This window comes from Artemia franciscana, chromosome 19 (assembly GCF_032884065.1).
Source record: "Artemia franciscana chromosome 19, ASM3288406v1, whole genome shotgun sequence".
NCBI lineage: Eukaryota > Metazoa > Arthropoda > Branchiopoda > Anostraca > Artemiidae > Artemia > Artemia franciscana.
In genome coordinates this window covers 30,654,081-30,678,287 of record NC_088881.1, presented here as the reverse complement: position 1 = coordinate 30,678,287, position 24,207 = coordinate 30,654,081, and the positions used below count along the sequence as shown (strand labels likewise).

The following is a 24,207-nucleotide window of genomic DNA, read 5'->3' as shown; positions in this document are numbered from 1 at the left end:
GTTCGGGAATCCACAAAAAAAAATCAGGTTTCAGTTATGCAGCAAAATCTGTAATTTTAAATGGCAAAACTTGCCGGGTTACGCTTTATTACTAAGCCACGGTTGCCAGCTATGGCCTTATTCCATAATTTGTTGTACCTTATTATGGGCTTTTGTAGATATTTATCCTAATTTTTTTTTATGATATAGAATGTATATTACTATTGGATAATAGCGACAAATTGAACTTCCATTTAGTACAAGGCACATTTTTGGCCTATTTTGATTTATTTTCTGTAATATAGCACAAAAAACTTGCCTGGATGGCAATTGTGGTCTTTATTTATATACAAAGATTAACCTATTTTTCTATCAATTAGAATCCCCGTTTTCTATCTGATTGACCTTTGTAGCTGGTTTTGTTCATCATTTTACGTCGTCGATTGATAAGGACGTCTTTCTCTTGACCCTGGCCTTTCGCTTTCCCTGGAAAGAAATACCATTTAAGTTCAAAAGCAAAATTAGCTAAGCTCTTCGTTAGTCTTTCGGACAAACTTAGAAAATTATATTCGTTCTTTAAGAGTTGAGCTTTGACGCCAGAGAAATGATGATTGAGCCTGTTGTATCGATTTGTCATCGTGGTAAGTGGTCGAGTGTATTTTACTTTCCTAGGAAAAAATCAATTTCCGGATTCTCAATTTCCTAATAAAACTTGGCGCAATCTTTAAACTTTTTGTTCGTGCATTTCAAATAAAAAAGTTGGATTACTCAAAAAAAAAAATTGTTTAACAACACTGAAAAAATTGTTCTGAAAACCGCCACTGGATTGCGAGTTTTTTGCATTAAAATATATGGTCTAACGCAGCTTAAAAGATATAATCTATTTCAGTATTTTTAAAATATCGAATGTATATAATTGCAGATTGGACCAGAAATTGCCTCCTGCATCTTTAAGAAATTTATAGTGCCTGTCCAACACCAAAACATATAATCTATAATAACTTGTAATAATTATAAGTATAATAAAACAAAGAAATGAATATGAAAATGACAAACAGGTCTATGACTATAAAAGGAGAAGAAGAGAACAAAAATCAAACAAATATTTTGCCCGTATAGAACAAGGCGTCTTCAGGATAGAAAAAAAACCCACCTAGAATCTAAAACTAAAATAATATATATATATATATATATATATATATATATATATATATATATATATATATATATATATATATATATGTATATATAAAAGTATATATGTATACATATATATAAAGATATATATATATATACATATATATATATATATATATATATATATATATATATATATATATATATATATATATATATATATATATATATATATATATATATATATATTGCCGAAACGCTATAGGCAAGTGTGTATTCTCCTGATGAGCCCTTGTGTTGGGTTTTCGCCTCTGAATTATTTGTCTTTTTATTGTTTTCAATATTTGGTAAATGATGACTTATACTTACTTACGTCACGACTGTCCATGGATTATTCTTTACGGTTGATTGTGTATTGCTATGCTGTTTGACCTATGTAATTGGATAGATGAGTAGGGCTAAGGCCTCATTCAAGTACTGATATATATTAATTACTAAAGTAGGAAAACAGTCTTCCTTTCTCCTTCTGTCTTTCTTTTTTGTTTATATGGTTTTGCGTTTGTGGTTTCTTTTTTCATTATATATATATATATATATATATATATATATATATATATATATATATATATATATATATATATATATATATATATATATATATAAACATTTATATAAATATATATATATATATATATATATATATATATATATATATATATATAATTACTAACATATACAATTGCCAGCACACCTGATCTGATGAACTTCACCCTCATGAACACCACAAAACATATCAAATTAAGGACAAACTACCAAACGTATCAAAGTATCTCACTTCATCTCCCGGGACAATATAAGGAGATTTTTTTATAGTTAATTATATAGTGATATTTACAACTAGTTATAACACACCAAAAATAGAAGGACTATAAGGGGAAAATAAGAAATCATGCGAAAAAATGTAAATATAATGATAGTTTATTTCAACCCACTGTACAAGCATGAAGTGCACTTAGAAGAATACAAAAATAAAAGAAAAAGAAAAACACTAGCAATAAAAATAACATCTTTGCTACTTAGACAACATAATTGAGCTAATAATAATTGATATAATTGATTATAATAATATATATTGATATATAATTGATAATAATGTTGATAATTGATTATATTAATATATATTGATAATAATTGATATATAATAATAATTGCGCTATAAGTAAGTGGAAAGCTGACTATTTTTCTCGGCGCTTACGGAACCTGTCCACTAACAGGTCCATTTTTGATGAAATATCAGAAGACCATATCTACTCGAAATATACCGGTTGCAAGTCCAAAGCGGTAAAAACGGAAGAATAGGGAATTGATTTTCTTTCACTCAGATGTTGACACCTCGGAAATATACTGAATCTCTGTTATTTATCATGGCCAATTCAAACACATCAGTGGTGTCATTTCGTCAAAAAATTGGGGGGGGGGGGCAAAGCTGGAGCCAGTTTTCCCAATGTAAGTGAAAATCACAGAAAAAACTGAAAAATGAGCCAAATATTACCATAAAGGTAAAGTTATTCTTAAGAAAACTAACCCGTTTCTGTGGATGCTTAGATTATGTGGACTTATCTTGGGTTTGACAAGACTTTTGAAGAAACTAAATTTCAGCAGGGGTTACCTTCTCCACCCTTTCCGTGGTTGCCTTGCAGAAGAAGCCCATGCAGGGGTCCTTAAACGGTAATTTTCAGATGACGCTTTGGCTCCATGGTTTTGAATCAATTTGCTGTCAGTGTATAATTTTTTGAAATGGTTTCAGGGAACTGGAGCCATCCTTTCCATGGCCTGCCATGTGGATGAAGTCCACGGAGGTGTCCATGCTGGGGTTGCTATACAAAACAATTTTTAAAAACGAATTAAAAATTTGTCATCAAAAATATGCATTTTTGTTATGTTTTTACAAGTTGGGACAATCCCCATCGACATTAAAAGCACTGAGCATGGCACAAGAAAAGATCCCTTCATGAACAATCTAATGTGGGGAAAAAAGGCTTAAAAAAATACTCCACTGAAACTTTTTTTAAATGGATTTTTTTTTTTCAAAAATGAAACGTATCATTACATTCACCAACCATCTCTCATCAGACTTGCGCTCTTCATACGCATATTTTGCAACCCAATTCTCCAAACTCAAGCATCGCAAGACCCACACTCTCATCCATATTTTTACGCATCAGACCAAAATAAGGACCATACGAGTCTCACAGTGTTACAGAGTAATCTTATTTCGAATGCCAGAAGTATTCTTTCGTGTTTGGTTTTGAGAGTCCATGTTTGCACCCATACATGACTATGGGGATGACTAGGCTACGGAGTAGGCGTGGTTTTGATGGATCCGCTACGGAGTAGGTGCGGTACGAAATAGGTGAGGTTGGTTAGTCTTCGGAAGCTAGAGTTGACAATGTCAAATAGCAGTTTTACACCAGAGCTATGGTAATTCTCAGAAAAGAGTAGGCTATCCAGATACAAGAAGTGGTTCTTTGTTAGCCTATGATAAAATTGGGAAGGGGGTTTCATTTGCTAAAATTGGGAAAGCTTTGTTTTATAAAAAAAGAGAGATAAACAATTTAATTTATAAAGGAGAATATGAATGAATGAATGAATGACTGTATTTAAAGCCATTTTTCAGGCCGCGTACATACATATATGACAACAAACAAACTAAATTATAACGAAATGAAAAAGAGAAATCACCAATGCAACAGCACAAACACATAAAAAAAAGGAGACAGAAGGAGAAAAGGAAGACTGTTTTCCTAAACTAGTGACTAATATAGACCAGCACTTGAATGAGGCCTTAACCCTACTCATCCGTACAATCACATAGGTCAAACAGCATAGCCATACACAATCAACCATAAAGAATAACCCATGGACAGGCAGTCATGTCGTCAATAAGTATAAGTCGTTATTTACCAAACAATAAAAACAGTAAAGACAAATAATTAAGAGGCAACAACCCAACACAAGGGCTCATCAGGAGAATACACTTGCCTATAGGGTTTCAGCACTTTAAATTCTCTACCCAGTCAAGTGTTGTGCCTACAACAGAATACCCATGGTATCCCCGTGCTAGGTATCACCCCCAAAATTATACCTATGAAAAAAAAACAAAAAAAAAACTAGCAAATGTAGAACAACCAAGTAACACCAAAACAAGCTTATCCTGTTAATATAATCCTCTGTTTAGCAGCAGTAGGTAAACTAAATGTGACGAGTTTTCCCAAATCACAAATATTAACTCTGCGAAACACCTGAATGAACTAAAACAATTATAGATTTCATCAGTACCATGTGGCAATTTTTGAAAAATCCGCTCTTTTAGATACATAATTCATAAAATAGATGGCGCTGCATCAACTTTTCGCGAACCTACAAAATTAACGAAAAATTTCCCTAAGTATTTCCAGATAATTCTTTTGGTATTTATTTAAAAGTTCGTTATAATGAAAACTAAATTTTTTAAATTACCAAGTTTTTTTATTTGCAGAAAAACATCTTAATATCAATTTTTGGCTTAAGATTTTACATCTATTTTTAAAATCAATATAATTACTACAAATCCTTGCATATCGAAGTCACTGTGATAAAAACGCCGAATATGTGATATTTGAGTGAATATTCCTTTCAGGGAATGGGAAATTAATCACTTCAAAATCGAAATCATCCGTTTTATTATACATTTTAAAACTTGATTTATTATTATCAGCACTAGACCCTTAAGGTCCAAACCGGCGATGCTGATCTCCGTTTCATGGCCCCTCAGCCAGGAAGTGTAATGGGGGGTTGGGGGGCCAACCATCCTGTGCTTTCGGACACCCTTCCTGCTTACCTTCCCCAGGTTTCTCCAGGTAACCATTTAGAGCTGAGTCGACTCTAGCTGAGCTTACAGAGTCACGCCACTGACCCCCGTCCCAAACTAAATAACTGGTCACAACTGGGATTGAACCCGTGCCCCTTGGACACAGAATTCCCACGCCAGCGCGCAAACCACTCAGCCAGGACGGCTTTTAAGCTATCTTAGAGGACTAATAAGCTCTCTATTCTCTATATATGTTGTGATATCCACCGACATTTAACTTTTGAAAATAAACGAAATAAAAAATGTGAACTGACCAACTACATCCCGTTCTCGAGGTGGTCCAGCTCCCCCTCCTCGGCCCCTTCCTCTTCCTCTCATTTGACTCTGTCGCCTCTCTTCCATTCTTTGGCGAACGACTTCAGGATTCTCTACAAAGGCCTCAGTTCGAAAACTAGGACCAGCTGCCTGCTCTTCCTCATTTTCATCAATATCTTCTTCTGCTTCTATTTGCCGTCTTGGCTGCAGTACTCGAGGGGTGACAAAAGATCTAAAAATATACGATATTTTGTTTTGATATGGGGCTTAGACTCATGTCTTAAGTTAGGGTACCTTGCCGCATTTCAGCCACTGCCATATTTCAAACTCTTAGAGTACAAAGGACAGTGAAAATTAAATCTGATTGTATAAATTGGTTGAGTTGAAACTTGAACAACGATAAACATATTTAAAAATTAGAAAAAGCCCAGAATTTGATTTTTAAAGAAAAAGACCTCCCTATACAATTATGCAGTTTTTGGCAGTAGCCAAATTTACGAAAAAGAAACGACGGTGCAAAATCAGCGAAAAATAACCAAACATATGGCAACAAACATCTTGTGACATTTATGGCAACAAAGTTTGAAATTAGCTTTCATTTGAAAGTAGTTGCTATTGGGACATCAACTGTTTGTTAATGTTTCAAGTTTTACGGGCGAAAAGCGTTGTCAAATCTCAATAAGTTTCGCTAATTTATTTTCACGTATCAAAATGGCAGCACTGATGAAAATGTGATATTGCCTTAAAATCTCCATAATTTTTGAAATAACCATAGAATAATATTGAAAAAATTCGGTTATCAGGTATGAATAGATATAGGACTACAAGGAACGAAATGTTTTTATTTTGATGCCCTTGAGACTTTGAGTAAAAAGAAGCAGGGAAGAAAGAGGAAGTAAGAGGTAAACTTGAGGAAAGTGAAGTGACGAATAAAAGAGTGAAGTAAGAGATTTAAATAAAGTAAAAATAAAGAGTAGAGTAACTTGGGAAGGAAACTCAGTGGATGCATTACTTTTTTCCGTAAAATTATTTTCTTTGCGGGTATTTTGTTAAAAAACGAACTTCTTCTACGATATAGATCCGTTTTTTTTTAATTGGAATTTTTACTATAGCTACGGTCAGTGGCGCTAATTGAAGGGGGGATACCTTCATCCCTCCCTTATATTTCAAAAAATACCTTTTTTTGTGTTTCTAGTGAAAATACAGTTTTCTCCAGTATTTTCATTGAAAAAAAAATAAAAAAATAAAAACCGCCAACCTTGGCTTTGGAAAATACATTTTGCCCCCACTCTCCCAAAAAAAAATCGTAAGCCGAAGCCAGTGATTACGGCATTGTCATCTCCTTTTTAAAGGAGGTGCCAAAATCAAACTTAAGTTGATTAAAAAATCGAACTTTGTGTAAAGTAAGATCTAGTGTCTCAATTATGCCTTTTGGGGATGTAGATTCGATGCGACCTTAGCCGAGGTGGGAAAAGGGAGGGGTTACGAGATTCTTCTAATGGTAAATCTAACAAAAAGTGCTATATCGTTTCGATTAAACTCGCTCAGAAGTAAGATTTTTTGGGGGATATGGGAACCAAAACTAGGTTTCAAACTTAGGTTTTGAAATATTATTTTGCCTCCCTCCCCCTTCCAAAAGAATCGTGAACTGGCGTCAGCAATTACGGCATTGCTACCTCCTTTTTAAAATTTTTTGAAGAGAAAAGGAATGGGCCCCAAATTTTTGTCATCAGGATATCGAACAGAAGTGAGTATTAGATCTCAACCAAACATTATCAGAATCAAGAGTAAGTATCCTAGTTGTTCTCCAAGCTACTACCAAATAGGGTACTGCCCGTGTGAATTCTATATATTCGGAATAAGCTCTACTGACTCTATTTCAGCTGAATCATGCAGATATTTATCGGTAGAATCTGGTGTTGTACTCCGAGCTCTTAAGCAAAAGAATACTTAAGTTGCTCTTTGATTCTCATTGAAGTAACTCGCATAGCTGCTTTTCCCTACGTGGATAAGTAGCGACAATTGTATTTATTATATTTGGTGGTGGTTTTTATTTGTTTTTAGATTAGTTTTCTTTTAATTTTCTATCTTGTGCTGAAGACGCCTTGGTTTTATACAGGTGAAATATCCGCGTTGTTTTAGTCTTTTAATTCTACTGGCCGTCGTCTCGTTTGAAGTTTTCTTTTTGTAGAGTTTTATCTCTCTTGATTGTTTATAGCAAAAGAATAAGTCTGAGTCTCTCAATAGTGATGGTCTTTGCTTCAAGTTTTTTGCTTATGAGTGTCCTGAACTACTAAAACATTTGCAATTATTGTTTCAGGTGTGTTTGGCACAGTCCATTGTGCCAGATGGTTTTTTGTCCGGTTGTATATCTCCAATAGTTAAGAGGGGTAAGGACCCCAGTGCTTGCTCTAATTACCGTCCTATCACTGTGTCTTGTTTTGTTAGTAAGCTATTTAAATATGTACTGCTACCGGCCATTAACTCCAAGTGCAATTTTACGCCCTTCCAGCTTGGTTTTAGAAAAGGCATGGGCTGCGTTCAAGCTCACCATGTTGTGGGTCAGCTAATCAAGCTGTTGCTCAAAAAAGTCTCCTGCATTGTTTTCTCTAGCAGCCTCTTGCTCCGCTATTACGTCCAGCGTGCTGAAAAGTATGCGGGTTGGTTACGGAAAAATTTCACCAAATCGTGGTCGGTATAACCAAAAAGGACCATGCCGTCTTTATTCAAGTTTTTGTGCCCTTGCTGTTTCTTATCTTTCTTGTTTTGCTTTCCTCCTTTGCAAGAAGGATAAAAAGAAAATACACTCAGAATATTTTATGTATTGCAAGTATTTTCTACGTCTGCCTCAGTGGTATCGGAATCATATAGTCGTTTCTAAATGTGACATTGTTGACGCGCCCTCGCGACTGAAACAATTATCTACAGATACATTTCGTAAAACTCAGCAAATGATTGGTGTTTTTGACCCTCTTTGGTAATTTTTTTTATTGAGGTAATTTATTTATGTTGTTATGTTATTTGTGTTGTTGTGTTTTTTTCTTGTTTTTTTCTTTTTTTTGTGTGTATACTCCACAGTTTAATTTATTTTGTGGGTTATAAATAAATTATTATTATTATTATTATTAGTATTATTTTCTTCTCACTTTCCCATTTTCATCATCAGGGGGTTATAAAACTTTCATAATCAAGTCTTAGTGCTAAAGACAATATTACGAATAAATACAAAAAAAAACAAATAAAACAAATAGATAAAAACAAAAATAAAACAAAAAAAATCGACCTTCCTTTAGCGAAAACTATATTTAGTCCTTATAATTTATAAAGCGTAAAATTTTTATCTTAAAATGTTACAATTGCTGTTGAATATGATCAAATGAGAGAAATTATCTAGACTAATACGCAAATTTTCCATTTCTTTTTAGCAGATCTGGCTTTGAAACGACTCACTGAAAAACTTAAAATTAATTAATAAAAATTAATTTAACAATATGAAGGCTGTAGCTATGAATTGCTCCTACTGTCTCAAGTGACAACAAAAGGTAGACAATGAGGTATTATTCTAAGACAGTTAAACAAACTTCATAGTTAAATCAGGTAAAGTTAAGCCAATAGGGTCAAGTAAAAACTATTTCACAAACGCGTTTTATTAGAAAAGATTGTATACAATTACTGCACAAAAGGATACTACTGGGACCATGTAGAGGGCTTAAATTTGGAATCATTTAAACCTTCTTACGTGCAAAGAGTAATTGATTAATCTAGAGTAACCGATCTTGAAGAATGCGAACATAAGTCTACAAAAGAATTAGAATATTGGAAGCAACAGTGATGACAGTGGTCAAACCTGGTTCTGAAATGTCGGAAGTTGAAAAAATGAGGAGGATTTGTAAGATGTTTCCCAGAGGAACCTATATTTCCCTATTTAGGAATATTTCCCAAGAAATCTATGGATTATTTTAGATACTCTGATTGACCCTATTTCAAACAGTAAATGTACAAATATGATTCAATCCCTATTTCGAGGGCTATAATGAGAGAAAGGTTGAAATGGTTAGGACTGGTTCCATAGATAAAATATGACAAATTATCAAAGATTGTTCTTTTTGAAAAACAAATGAAATACAGGTCATCTCCAAATGGTGTGGGAAGGGGTTGTAAGAAAGAATTTAAAGAAAATTAGAATTTCAAAGATTTAAGAAAATTTTTAAAAAGAGAAAGCTTCAAACAGATTCTAACAGATTAGTAATTGATTAATTTGTGGGGAGGGGGGTATCAAACAAGGTTATATGCATCAGTAATTATTTTGAAAGTAAGTAGTAAGGTTTATTTTAAACTCCCCTGAAGTGATGATTCTAGGACTGTTTAAATTTTTTCATAATTTCAATAGTCGCGTATTTATGGAAAGGCAGTCTGGCCTTCGTCGTTATTTACGATCCCTAGAGAATATTTACCTGTTATAAGCGCTTCCTTGAATCTCAGGATCAGGAGCATTAGGTTCCAATTTTCCGATTGTATAGGAATCATAAGTATCATCGTATTCATCATCATACTAAAATAGATTAGAAGTTTTTACAATCCTGCCGCATGTATACCGTATATGATGAATATAAAACCTTTCATTGAGGATATATACAAAATAGGAGTAATAAATTATAAGCACTAACATATACATTAAATTACATCAAAAAAATAATCAAAGAGCCTTATTTTTAACTAAAAACCTGTTCAAAATAAAATACACGAATCATATTTGAGATATACGCATGAGCTGTAGAAATTTGAAATTAACAACTACATATAGGAATTACAAGTACTATCAGATTCATCATCATAATGAAACAAATTAACAAATACGGAACCTTATTGCATATTGATGCCCCTCACGATGAGTTTTTAATAGTGCCAAGATTCATCTATTGCTTACACTCAATCAGTTGATTCAAATCCTTTGTGAATGAAGGGTTATCAACCATCCAGACAAGGATTAAGCCCGAACCATGTTTAACTGACTTGAACTCAGTTAAGTTTCTGTTAGGCACTTTCTAAGAATAGGCTTTTGTTTTGGAAACAGTACCATCTTCAAAGTTATAGAAAAAATTAAAGCATTGTCGTCACACAAAAAAAAATTCAAGTCATTATTTATGTACTGGCAACTGTATTTTCAAACACAAGAAACTGGCAATAGCTTTCTTTTAATAACGAGTTGCCAATTAAGTAAAAAAGCCAAAAAAAATAGTATTCAGGCCATCGTTTCTACGGATGGTTGAAAGAAAGGTTGAGATGGCTAGGCCACGTTCTACGGATGAGGGATGACAGATTACCGAAGATTGTCCTTTTTGGCCAACCGTCTGGGGCTACACGGAAAGCAGGTCGTCCTTATCTGGGTTGGGAGGATGTCATAAATAAAGATTTAAAGAAAATGGGAACTTCCTGGGAGGGTGTAAAGAGGGAGGCTTTAAATAGATTAGGTTGGAGGAGGAGCGTGCGTAGCTGTGTTGGCTTCAGGCGGCTTGGTGCTGCAGTTAGTTATTAGTAGTAGTAGTGGTAGTTTCTGTACTCTTGGGGCACAAGGAACTGCTGCTAAAGTACAAAGTATTTTTACTTTTATGAACAAGTTTCCAAATACTAATTATGTGAAAATGCACTAGAATACAAAATGTTTGCAATTTTAAGAACAAGTTGCCAAATGATAATTAGGTGAAAAAGCTAACATTTCAATTTTCATATTATAATTTTAAGTGCTGGTAATTGTGCTTATAAGTATAAGCAACAGGGGCTACTGAAAAAAAAAATACTTCAAGTAAAACTTCTTTTAGGGAGAAGTTTCCAAATACTAATTGAGTAAAAATGCCAAAAAAAATTGTCAATTATGAACAAATTCTAAAAATGAGTTTCCAGGTCATGTTTTCGGATCAAGTAAAGTGCGGAATGCTTTTTTTTAAGGAGAAATTGCAAATCAAATATTATAAAGGCCAAAAATGGATTTTCAGGTCACAATTTCGAGTGCTCAAAATTGTGATCTTGTACAGAAGGACCAGTATCAGAGTAAAAAAAAACTCATGCTTTTAAAACAGACTGCCAATTAAGTACGAATTTTTAACTATTAAGGAAGCCCACAAAATATATATGAAAACAAAACTATACCAAAAGTTAATTTTCAAATAAGTAATAGTAATTTTACTCTAAAGTACAAGGAACTGGCACAAATTTTTAGCAAAAGAACTTTTCAGATGAAGTTGCCAACTCAGTAAAAATGCCATGAATGAATTTCAATGACGGATCTCAGTGCCAGTGAAGCTCCTCAGTTCCGATTCGATCAGGGAACAGGAGACAAATTCTCCTACCATCCCTAGATCTTTAAAAAAATATCTTATTTTTGCCCCCCCCTACATTTTCGTGAATTGTCAATCCTGTTGTCACATAATATTCTCTTGTATTATCGAAACCTATCTTATTATATACAAATTGTTAGTTTCTCTCAATAATTTGTGTTTTTTAATTTTACTCTTTATAGATATTCAAAAGAGTTAGTTCACTTTCAGCAAAACAATTTTTGGCAAATCAATTTCACTTTTAAAAGCTGCCAAAAAAACTAAAATACCTTATCAAATTTTTCAGGTCCTATATCATAAACAGAGTCTTTACTTGCAAACTCCGTTACTAAATCTTTGAATTTCCGAAGATTTTTAAAATCTTATTACATCCAAATTGTTCATTTCTCACACTTACTTATTTTTCTTTTTTATTTTTATTATTTACGGGCATTCGAAAGAGTTACTTCCCTTTCTACAAAAAAAAGAATTGGGGAAAATTTTTTCGTTTTTAAAAGCTGCCAAAAAACTGAAATGCCTTCTCAAAATTTTCAGGTCCCATCTTTGAATTTCCTAAGATTTGTCCTATCTTATTACATGCAAATTATTAGCTTTCCTCAGTTAATTATGTTTCTTTTTTAGTTTTACTCCTTACCGGCATTCAAAAGAGTTATTTCACTTTCTGCAAAAAAAAAATTTGGCAAATCACTTTCACTTTTAAATATTGTCAAAAAAATGAAATACCTCATCAAATTTTTCCGGTCCCATACTATCATAAACAGAATTTTCTATGTCGGTGCTTGGAAGCTTCCTCACTAAATCTTTGAATTTCCTAAGATTTGTCCTATCTTATTACATCCAAATTGCCAGGTTTTCTCAATTACTTATGTTTTCTTTTTTAGTTTTACTTCTTACTGGTATTGAAAAGAGTTATTTCACTTCCTGAAAAATTGTTTTTTGGCAAATCACTTTCACTTTTAAATGTTGCCAAAAAATGAAATACCTCATCAAATTTTTCCCGTCCATTACTATCATAATATAATCTTCTATGTCGATGCTTGAAAACTTCGCTACTAAATCTTTGAATTTCCTGAGATTTGTCCTATCTTATTACGTCCAAATTGCCAGCTTTTCCCAATTACTTATCTTTCTTTTTTAGTTTTACTCCTTACCGGCATACGAAAGATTTAGTTCACTTTCCGACAAAAAATCGAAAAATCACTTTCTATCACTTTTTTAGCCAAAAAACACTGATGTACCACATCGAATTTTTTAGGTCCCAAAATGTTATAAACAGAGTCGTTTTTGTCGATGCTTGAAAACTTCGCTACTAAATCTTTGAATTTTGTAAAAATTTTCTTCCCTTATTACATAATCGTTGGCTTCTCACAATAGTTTGTTGTTCTTTTTCAGTTTTACTCAAAAGATTTTACATGGGCATTCAAAAGAATTAGTTCACTTTCGGCAAAAAAAAAAGATATTTGGCAAATTACTTTCACTTTTAAATATTGCCAAAAAAACTTGAGATATCTCATCAAACTTTTCAGGTCCCATATTCTCATAAACTGAGCGTTCAGTATTGATACTTGCGAATATCGTTACTTTTACTCAAAAAAGTTTACACGGGCATTCAAAAGAATTAGTTCACTTTCGACAAAAAAAAAGATATTTTGGCAAATTACTTTCACTTTTAAATATTGCCAAAAAAAAAACTTGAGATATCTCATCAAATTTTTCAGGTCCCATATTATCATAAAGTGAGCGTTCAGTGTCGATACTTGCGAACATCGTTAATTTTACTCAAAAGAGTTTACACGGGCATTCAAAAGAATTAGTTCACTTTCGGCAAAAAAAGATATTTTGGCAAATTACTTTCACTTTTAAATATTGCCAAAAAAAACTTGAGATATCTCATCAAATTTTTCAGGTCCCATATTATCATAAAGTGAGCGTTCAGTGTCGATACTTGCGAACATCGTTAATTTTACTCAAAAGAGTTTACACGGGCATTCAAAAGAATTAGTTCACTATCGGCAAAAAAAGATATTTTGGCAAATTACTTTCACTTTTAAATATTGCCAAAAAAACTTGAGATATCTCATCAAAATTTTCAGGTCCCATATTATCATATTCTGAGCGTTCAGTGTCGATACTTGCAAATGTCGTTACTTTTACTCAAAAAAGTTTACACGGGCATTCAAAAGAATTAGTTCACTTTCGACAAAAAAAAAGATATTTTGGCAAATTACTTTCACTTTTAAATATTGCCAAAAAAACTTGAGATATCTCATCAAATTTTACATGGGCATTCAAAAGAATTAGTTCACTTTCGGCAAAAAAAAAAGATATTTGGCAAATTACTTTCACTTTTAAATATTGCCAAAAAAACTTGAGATATCTCATCAAAATTTTCAGGTCCCATATTATCATATTCTGAGCGTTCAGTGTCGATACTTGCAAATATCGTTACTTTTACTCAAAAAAGTTTACACGGGCATTCAAAAGAATTAGTTCACTTTCGACAAAAAAAAAGATATTTTGGCAAATTACTTTCACTTTTAAATATTGCCAAAAAAACTTGAGATATCTCATCAAATTTTTCAGGTCCCATATTACCATAAACTGAGCGTTCAGTGTCGATACTTGCGAACATCGTTAATTTTACTCAAAAGAGTTTACACGGGCATTCAAAAGAATTAGTTCACTATCGGCAAAAAAAGATATTTTGGCAAATTACTTTCACTTTTAAATATTGCCAAAAAAACTTGAGATATCTCATCAAAATTTTCAGGTCCCATATTATCATATTCTGAGCGTTCAGTGTCGATACTTGCAAATATCGTTACTTTTACTCAAAAAAGTTTACACGGGCATTCAAAAGAATTAGTTCACTTTCGACAAAAAAAAAGATATTTTGGCAAATTACTTTCACTTTTAAATATTGCCAAAAAAACTTGAGATATCTCATCAAATTTTACATGGGCATTCAAAAGAATTAGTTCACTTTCGGCAAAAAAAAAAGATATTTGGCAAATTACTTTCACTTTTAAATATTGCCAAAAAAACTTGAGATATCTCATCAAAATTTTCAGGTCCCATATTATCATATTCTGAGCGTTCAGTGTCGATACTTGCAAATATCGTTACTTTTACTCAAAAAAGTTTACACGGGCATTCAAAAGAATTAGTTCACTTTCGACAAAAAAAAAGATATTTTGGCAAATTACTTTCACTTTTAAATATTGCCAAAAAAACTTGAGATATCTCATCAAATTTTTCAGGTCCCATATTACCATAAACTGAGCGTTCAGTGTCGATACTTGCGAACATCGTTAATTTTACTCAAAAGAGTTTACACGGGCATTCAAAAGAATTAGTTCACTATCGGCAAAAAAAGATATTTTGGCAAATTACTTTCACTTTTAAATATTGCCAAAAAAACTTGAGATATCTCATCAAATTTTTCAGGTCCCATATTACCATAAACTGAGCGTTCAGTGTCGATACTTGCGAACATCGTTAATTTTACTCAAAAGAGTTTACACGGGCATTCAAAAGAATTAGTTCACTTTCGGCAAAAAAAGATATTTTGGCAAATTACTTTCACTTTTAAATATTGCCAAAAAAACTTGAGATATCTCATCAAATTTTTCAGGTCCCATATTACCATAAACTGAGCGTTCAGTGTCGATACTTGCGAACATCGTTACTTTTACTCAAAAGAGTTTACACGGGCATTCAAAAGAATTAGTTCACTATCGGCAAAAAAAGATATTTTGGCAAATTACTTTCACTTTTAAATATTGCCAAAAAAACTTGAGATATCTCATCAAATTTTTCAGGTCCCATATTACCATAAACTGAGCGTTCAGTGTCGATACTTGCGAACATCGTTAATTTTACTCAAAAGAGTTTACACGGGCAATCAAAAGAATTAATTCACTTTCGGCAAAAAAAAGATATTTTGGCAAATTACTTTCACTTTTAAATATTGCCAAAAAAAACTTGAGATATCTCATCAAATTTTTCAGGTCCCATCATAAACTGAGCGTTCAGTGTGAATACTTGCGAACATCGTTACTTTTACTCAAAAGAGTTTACACGGGCAATCAAAAGAATTAATTCACTTTCGGCAAAAAAAAGATATTTTGGCAAATTACTTTCACTTTTAAATATTGCCAAAAAAACTTGAGATATCTCATCAAATTTTTCAGGTCCCATCATAAACTGAGCGTTCAGTGTGAATACTTGCGAACATCGTTACTTTTACTCAAAAGAGTTTACACGGGCAATCAAAAGAATTAATTCACTTTCGGCAAAAAAAGATATTTTGGCAAATTACTTTCACTTTTAAATATTGCCAAAAAAACTTGAGATATCTCATCAAATTTTTCAGGTCCCATATTACCATAAACTGAGCGTTCAGTGTCGATACTTGCGAACATCGTTAATTTTACTCAAAAGAGTTTACACGGGCATTCAAAAGAATTAGTTCACTATCGGCAAAAAAAGATATTTTGGCAAATTACTTTCACTTTTAAATATTGCCAAAAAAACTTGAGATATCTCATCAAATTTTTCAGGTCCCATATTACCATAAACTGAGCGTTCAGTGTCGATACTTGCGAACATCGTTAATTTTACTCAAAAGAGTTTACACGGGCAATCAAAAGAATTAATTCACTTTCGGCAAAAAAAAGATATTTTGGCAAATTACTTTCACTTTTAAATATTGCCAAAAAAACTTGAGATATCTCATCAAATTTTTCAGGTCCCATCATAAACTGAGCGTTCAGTGTGAATACTTGCGAACATCGTTACTTTTACTCAAAAGAGTTTACACGGGCAATCAAAAGAATTAATTCACTTTCGGCAAAAAAAGATATTTTGGCAAATTACTTTCACTTTTAAATATTGCCAAAAAAACTTGAGATATCTCATCAAATTTTTCAGGTCCCATCATAAACTGAGCGTTCAGTGTGAATACTTGCGAACATCGTTACTTTTACTCAAAAGAGTTTACACGGGCAATCAAAAGAATTAATTCACTTTCGGCAAAAAAAAGATATTTTGGCAAATTACTTTCACTTTTAAATATTGCCAAAAAAAAATTTTTAAATACCTCATCAAATTTTTCAGGTCCCATATTATCATAAACTGAGCCTTCAGTGTCGATCCTTGCGAACTTCGTTACTAAATCTTTGAATTCGGCTTTACTCTTTTTGTCTTCAATAAATTGCTTTACTTCATCATTCTTTACATTCCTAAAATGAATAATAATAGGAAAAACCAACTGAGAACTAATAAGGAAAAGTATGAAAATTTATTTTGAGAGGAAATGAAAAAATTAATAGTAAAAAAAAAGCTGCATCAAGGTTTCACAACATAAAAATAAAAGTTTAAAATTTTGAGAATGAAAAACAAAAAAGTGAAAATTCTTCTTCAAAATTGAAGTAAATTTAAAGGGTATTCGATAATTTGTAAAAAAGCCTATTTTTGTTTAATCTGTTTGTTGAATTTTATCTGGTTTACAGTTGAACACAGTATTTTTTTTTTTGAAAAGTATTTAATTCAGTTTTGTTACGAAATTTCTCAACCATTCAATACAAATACTCAGCAATTGAGAGTCTTGCGCAGTTTTCCTTCGTTGTATTATCCTCAAACTAAAAAACCCGTGATCAGTAATTTGTCTTGAAGTTATTTGAGTTACTGAAGAAGGGACTTCAGATTTCTCAAAGATTGTCAAAATAATTTTGTTTGGGTGGTAGGGGTACCAAAATAAAATCCTCCCATGAACTTTTTCTAATGACCCCTAGTAAGATTAGAACTTTGTTAGACTGACTAGAGAGCCAACAAAAAATTTTGGCAGGGGGGAGGGAGGAGGTCGATATTTGCAAACTTATTTACTAAATCCTTGAATTCTGCTTTACTCCTTTTATCTTCAATAAATTCCTTCAAGGCTTCATTACATTCCTAAAACAGATAAGAAACTCGATAATTAAAAGCGTTTCAAACTAAACAGCCTGCATTTTGCGACTGAACTGAAATATTATACATCTAATTCCCATTTATGCGATTTTATCAGCTGATCTGAATGTTTGTCCAAGAGTTATCCCCGAGTCATATTATAGTCAATTTTGTCGATGAAATCAAAGTTACGCACTCTAACAGCCCCAATTATATATCTCAGTCACAATTAATAGAGTCAAACTTTGCTCAGCTAAAAAAAAAAAAAACGAAAAAATTGTGGTTTACCAATCAACAAGGCCGTATCTAGGGAGCTGGGGAGGCTACAAGATTTAAACCACCTCCCCCCACCCACATAGAAATTTTAATCTGACTGGTAAAAACGTAACAAAATTCATTAAAAAAAATAAAATTATGCATCTTTAAAAGTTTGTTGTGAACATCCTAAATTGTTTATTTCTGTGATCCTATGTTAATTTGGGTACCAAACTAACTGACCGTGTTTCAAACAGTAGGCTGTACGAAAAGTGTGGTTCAATCGCACTTTCTAGGGCTATCATGAGAAAAGGGTTGGCGATGTCTAGGGCATGTTCTGCGGATGAAGGATGACAGATTGCCAAAGAAAGTCCTTATCGGCCATCCGTCTAGGGCTAAACGGAAAGCAGGTCGTCCGCGGTTGGGGTGGGAGGATTTCATGAGGAAAGATTTACGGGAAATGGGAACTTCATGGGAGGATGTAAAGAGGGAGGCTTTGAACAGATTGGGATGGAGGAGGAGCATACGTAGCTGTGCTGGCCTCAGGCGGCTTGGTGCTGTGGTGATTTGTTAGTAGTAGTATGTTAATCGCACTTCATATACTTTACGCATGTTTCTGCAGCCCGAAAAAATTGCAACAAACATATTTCCACAACATAACATATTTCACATATTTCTACGACATAACATATTTCACACATTTCCACAACATAACATATTTCACATATTTCCACAACGAAATATTTCGCATACTTCCACAGCATAACATAGCCTAACATAACATATTTCAACAACATAACATAATACATATTATGCAACAAACATATTTCTAAAAACCTACAGAAAATTCTTACCTGCAAGTGTTAGAAACATTCTCCAACAAGCAATAACTACAAAGAAACAGAGGAAATACTGGTAAAGATCCAGTGACTCAAAACTTTTCATTATTTTCACACAATAGAGCCAATCAGGGTTTAAAAAGGCGGGTTATTTGGTTTCCATTTCAGACTTATACTAAAGGAATAGTGTGATTGGCTTACAAAAAAGAACATTATAAAGTTTTTTTTTCATTTCATACATACACCAAATGAATAGTGTGATTATTTTATAAAAAAGAACAGTATACACATAATTTTCCTTTACATTACAGGTGTGTTATGAACGTTAGGCACGTAGTAAAAAGTTTAGAGCTTACCGATCCCCCTTTCTTCCTTTTTTTCCTATTTGCAATTCCCCACTATCGTCAGTTATACCATTTACATTGTCAATGTGGCTATTAATTGTAGTTATTCGAGCCGCCAACCTATCCATAGTGGCCAAATGCGGTGGCAGGTTGTCTTCCAATATTGCATTAATAACCTGCTCAACGTTATTTCCATAGTAGTCCAAACAAGCCTACAACAAAACGATAATACAAAATAATAATCATAGAAAATAATAATAAGTAAAATAATTAATATTCTGCTTTACAATAAACGGATCGATAAATTCATATGCAAAGAATTGACTCGCAAAAGAAGGGTGAATGTAATTTTTGAAACAACAAGAATCTATTTTAGAAAAGCTGTTTTAGCGTGGTGATGAATACGACGATAATTGCGATTTCTTCACATTCGGGAAGGGAGAATGCAAGGGAAATATAATTTTTGAAAATACAAGATTCCTGGAGAAAAGTCAATACTGGAGTCAAATGCAGTGGATAAAAAATTCTGGAGCCAATGTTGAAGCAAAAATATAGGCAAATACAAATAGACTGATGATCCAGGCAGCGAAATTCCAAAATTAAACAAAATTTTACGCGCGGAGATCATTTAGAACAGGATCATCTAACTGCTTTATCTAACTTTATCTACTATTTATCTGTTTTTTCTATCTATCTACTTTATATTCTATCTAATATATTTCTATCTATATTTCTATCTTATATTTCTATCTGTCTAACTTTATCTACTACTTATCTATTTTTTCTATCTATCTACTTTATATTCTATCCAATATATATCTATCTATATTTCTATCTTAGTTTTCTATCTATCTAACTTTATCTACTATTTATCTATTTTTCCTATCCATCTACTTTCTATTCTATCTAATATATTTCTACCTATATTTCTATCTTATATTTCTATCTATCTAACTTCATCTATCTTTATCTACTACTTTTTTATCTAACGGCTTTTGTATATAGTGTGTTTGCGCAAATAGTGGTGTATTATGAATTAAGATAAAACAGTGAAAATAAAAGTAGTGAACAACATAGTTTTCTATTTTCATTTTTTCTATTTTCTATATATTCTATTTTCTATTTTTCATTTTTAGTTTATTATTATCATTATTAATATTTTTCAGCGTTTTTTTAGTACGATCGGGACGTGACATTCGAAAAAAAAAGTCCAAATTGAAAGCAAATTGCTTTTAACGATAATGGATGATTATGACAGAAAAATGCTAGTTGAAGAAATAGAAATCCGTAGCTTATTTTAAGAATTAGTAAAGATTGTGCTTTTTTAATTCTATTTTACCATCCCTTCCACCATCAATGGTCCGAAATGTTTTTGTATGCAATGTATGTGCCTCGTAGGTAGCTTTAACATTAGTAACACTTGCTTAATTTCTTCCTTTTCTTGTACATCTATCAGATGAGCTTTACGAGAAAAAATCTCAGTTGGTAAGTCTTGTAAGTCAGTTTGTAAGTCTAATTGAAACTAAGCAGAGGCAAAGGAATTTTGGACATTCATCAGTGAGCGTCGACATTAACCAACTTTCAGAAATCAACGGTAACATAATATATATATTTTTTTTGGGGGGGGGGGGTCGAAGAGCTTCTTTAAACTGATTTATGGCGTAGAACTCAAAATGAACGGAAATCATTACGTATATGAGGGGCGTTACCCCTTCCTCAACACTTCACTGTTTACGCTAAAGTTTGAGTTTTGTCCTAATTCTATTATTACGACTCATGAAACAGAGTCGTTTAGCTAGAAGAATAACAAGCATTTTTAAAAGTACTGAACAACCTTAGTGTGGATAAACTCAAAATCCCAAGAGAGTAGATTAACTATCATTTAATTGCCATGCTCTGTTTTCCACGCACACATAGCAACATTCCTGGGATGGAAGTATTGATGTTTACAGAATTTTAGCAAGAGATATATACAAAATGCTCAATACATCCCTTGCCCTTTGAGTTTCATCAAACAGGTTAAAAATACATTCTCATAGTCGTAAAAGTACTTGTGTTGTTCACCTGGAAATAAATGAGACAAAAATTCCAAAATTACAAAAAAAAAAGCTGGGATTTCACAAGAATAACACGCGTCAGAAATTCAATTGTAGCTGAAACCTCGGAGGAGGGGGTTTGGATGCATGCTCAAAGCTAGTTCAAATGCTGGCTGAATATCCCTGGTGAAGATAGAGCCAACAGGACAAAGTAGTCGTTGAAAATATTTCGAAGGTCCTTTGTTACCAGTCTAGTGTCAGGACAGATCATTTTCTCAGCTCGATTTGAGTAAACACAATAGAAGTGTCTCATAACAAGGCTAGTAGATGTACTTGGAAAAGAGAGTTATGCACAATAAAAATGCTTGCACCTGTAGAATACCGCTTCTTTCAGCCAAAAAAATGTCGAAAATACCTTGAATGACACAAATTAGAATTATTTTGAAACTTGAAGCGTGTTCGAATTACCCCTTCCCGATATCAATGGAAGCATACATTTACATTTCGAAAGTCTTTGATGTAGAGGCTAAAATCAAGATTTGAAAAAATCATTGTAGCTGCATCAAAATGGAATTTCTGGGTAATTAAAAATATTTCGAAAATAAATTCAAAAACTTTTCCGAGCAAACGTTTTACGCTGTATCAGATTACGAATTTCTATCTCCATTCCACTTAGTATATTGTAGTTAGGCAAAACACAACATAAAGAGATAGAACCAAGTCTACAAAATAGGCACTGTGTACTTGTAGTACAACGTAGATTTTAGGTCTGTGATGACCTAATGCACAAAATTCTTCACTGCTTGGGAGCCAAAGCTACCCTTAAGACCCTCGTTGGGGTGTTGTGCCACCACAAAAAACGCCTGAAAATCAACTCTTAGCATACTGGTCTTGGGCTAAACCGAAGATGAAGAGATACAACTCAGTCCAATAAATAGAAACTGTGCATCCGTAATACAACGTAGATTTCATTATGGTTAGTGAAGACCATATGCACATAATTCATGATTGCTTGGGGGCCAGAGCCATCCATAAGACACCGGTTGGGACGTTTTCCCGCAAAAGAAAAACGTTAAAAAAGAAACTTTTATTAGGATGGAATTGAACTAAACAGGGGATGACCAGCAACACACCAGTTCAAAAAAATGGAGATTATGCACACAAAATACACCCTTCTTTTTTTAGGGAAGAGGGTCAATAACCAGATATCTATACTTTTAATGTAAAAACTTACCTGTAAAAATAAAGAATGTCACAGATTAAATAGGAAAACTAATGAGATTAACGCCCAGCCAAATACCTTACATTACTACCTCCTAACCATGGGTAATAAAATTACACTGAAAAACGCGAGATGATTTAGAATCCGGCGGGCAGTATCTCTTCTTGAATTTCAATACCCTAAGAGATATTTGAATACTTATTTTATCCGCTATCCTAAGGGTTAATTATCGTTTTTATTAACTATTTATTTTTTGTACCGTTTCATTTATATTTCTTAAATCTTATTCAAATCTTATTTCAATCTTGATGAAATCTTTAAATAGTTTTTAAATGTTTATCAATTATTAAATCTTTTTATTAATTATTAATAATTAAACTACACATTATTACTTATTTGTTACTATCCATCCTAAAACACTGGATAAAAACAAATTCAGTCACTTGTATGGTCATTAATCGTCAAATTAATTATTTGCCCCTTAATTACTTATAATTATAAAAATGGATCAGATTCCTTTTGTTACGTTTTGGAACGAAAATAAAAAAAAATAATTAATTATGATTAACGATAACTGGTTTCAGGAACACACCTACATATAAGACGTATGCTGCCCACAAAAAAAGGAGATAACTGAAAAAAGCGATATTTGTGATCAAACAAGTTATAACATCTTTGAACCCAAGTGACAAGTATTCACTTATTACCTCAATAAATCCTTCACCAAAATCCTGGAGCATATCCTGAACTTGTTGAATCAAGTCCAGTTTTATATCTTCTTCTGTATAAACTCTACTTGAACTTGGACCAGCAACTGATTCAGCAGCACTAATACCATTTGTGCTTGGCCCAGTAACAGGCTCAATGGGTATATATTCGTTAGATATTCCAGTATATTCTTTAGCTATGCTTCTATATCCTTCATTAATATATTCAAATGTAAAATCATCCCTATAAGATAAAATTAGTCAATCAAAATAATGCAATGACATCTTAAAATTGAGTAAATTTATGGAATATGGAGCAAACTCATGTTTTTCCCAAGAAAAAACACTCATCGAAGAAGAAAAAAACACTCATCCAGCATTATACAATAGAATCTGTTTATTGTAAAATTTAAATTAGAGATGTTAGTTATATTCGGTTTATTAATCTTTTTTTTACTATGTTTTCACTGGGAGGAATATAAATAAAATCTTCTCGCATACTGACTAATGATCCGCGGAGCGCAGGTACCGATATCTTGATTCTCTGCCTTAAGAAGGAATGCAATGCGTGGTTGATGTTAAATCATCGAACACTTGTCATTTTTCCCCAGTCTCTCCAGGTACTCATCTGGAGCTGGGTTGACTCTGGCTGATCATAAAGAGTCACACTATTGACCCCCGTTCGTAACTAAATAATCAGTGACAAGAGGACTGGCACCTCTGTCCTTGCCAACACGGGATTGCAAATTCAGCACGCTAACCACTCGGCTAGAACGGTTAAAATAAACAGAATCTTGTTCTACTACCCCTGAATTTCTTTTTTCTGCGTAATCCAAAATCTCCCCAGAAATTAATGTTTACGATCGTTAATATGAAATACGAATAATTAATCTTCGTAAAAGTTATTTTCGGGAAGATTTCTGTGAATAGAATTTTCTTTTGGGGATATTAGAGTAACCTTGGAAAATTGTTGCTATCGAAAACACCCATATATAGACTGTACGAAAAGAGTACGAAAAACTACTTTTTTCCCCTTTTAACTAGCCAATATCGCGTACACATATCTAACCACGATTATCTTACAATCTAGAAGGAGTTTAAAAACGAAAATATATGTTTACTTTCAGAAAATGTTAGGTTGACATCAAATAAACAATACATTTACCTCAAATCAAAATTTCAATAAATTGAAACTAAGTTTCATTAAAGCTTATTTTGAATGTTATTAAGGTCTTTCTTTCA

At 32.7% G+C, this 24,207-nt stretch overlaps 1 protein-coding gene across 1 annotated transcript in view; it reads right to left on the bottom strand.

The window, feature by feature from the left end:
- Positions 1-299: 299 nt before the first annotated feature.
- LOC136039546 (activating signal cointegrator 1 complex subunit 2-like) overlaps positions 300-24,207 on the bottom strand; it is a 61,676-nt gene continuing 37,768 nt past the window's right edge. The window contains exons 7-12 of the mRNA XM_065723372.1: positions 22,966-23,209; positions 19,013-19,212; positions 16,718-16,859; positions 9,736-9,833; positions 5,281-5,513; positions 300-465 (exon numbers count right to left, since the gene is read on the bottom strand). Coding sequence (XP_065579444.1) covers positions 356-465; positions 5,281-5,513; positions 9,736-9,833; positions 16,718-16,859; positions 19,013-19,212; positions 22,966-23,209 — 1,027 coding nt within the window. The 3' untranslated portion in view covers positions 300-355. The remainder of the gene's footprint in view (positions 466-5,280; positions 5,514-9,735; positions 9,834-16,717; positions 16,860-19,012; positions 19,213-22,965; positions 23,210-24,207) is intronic.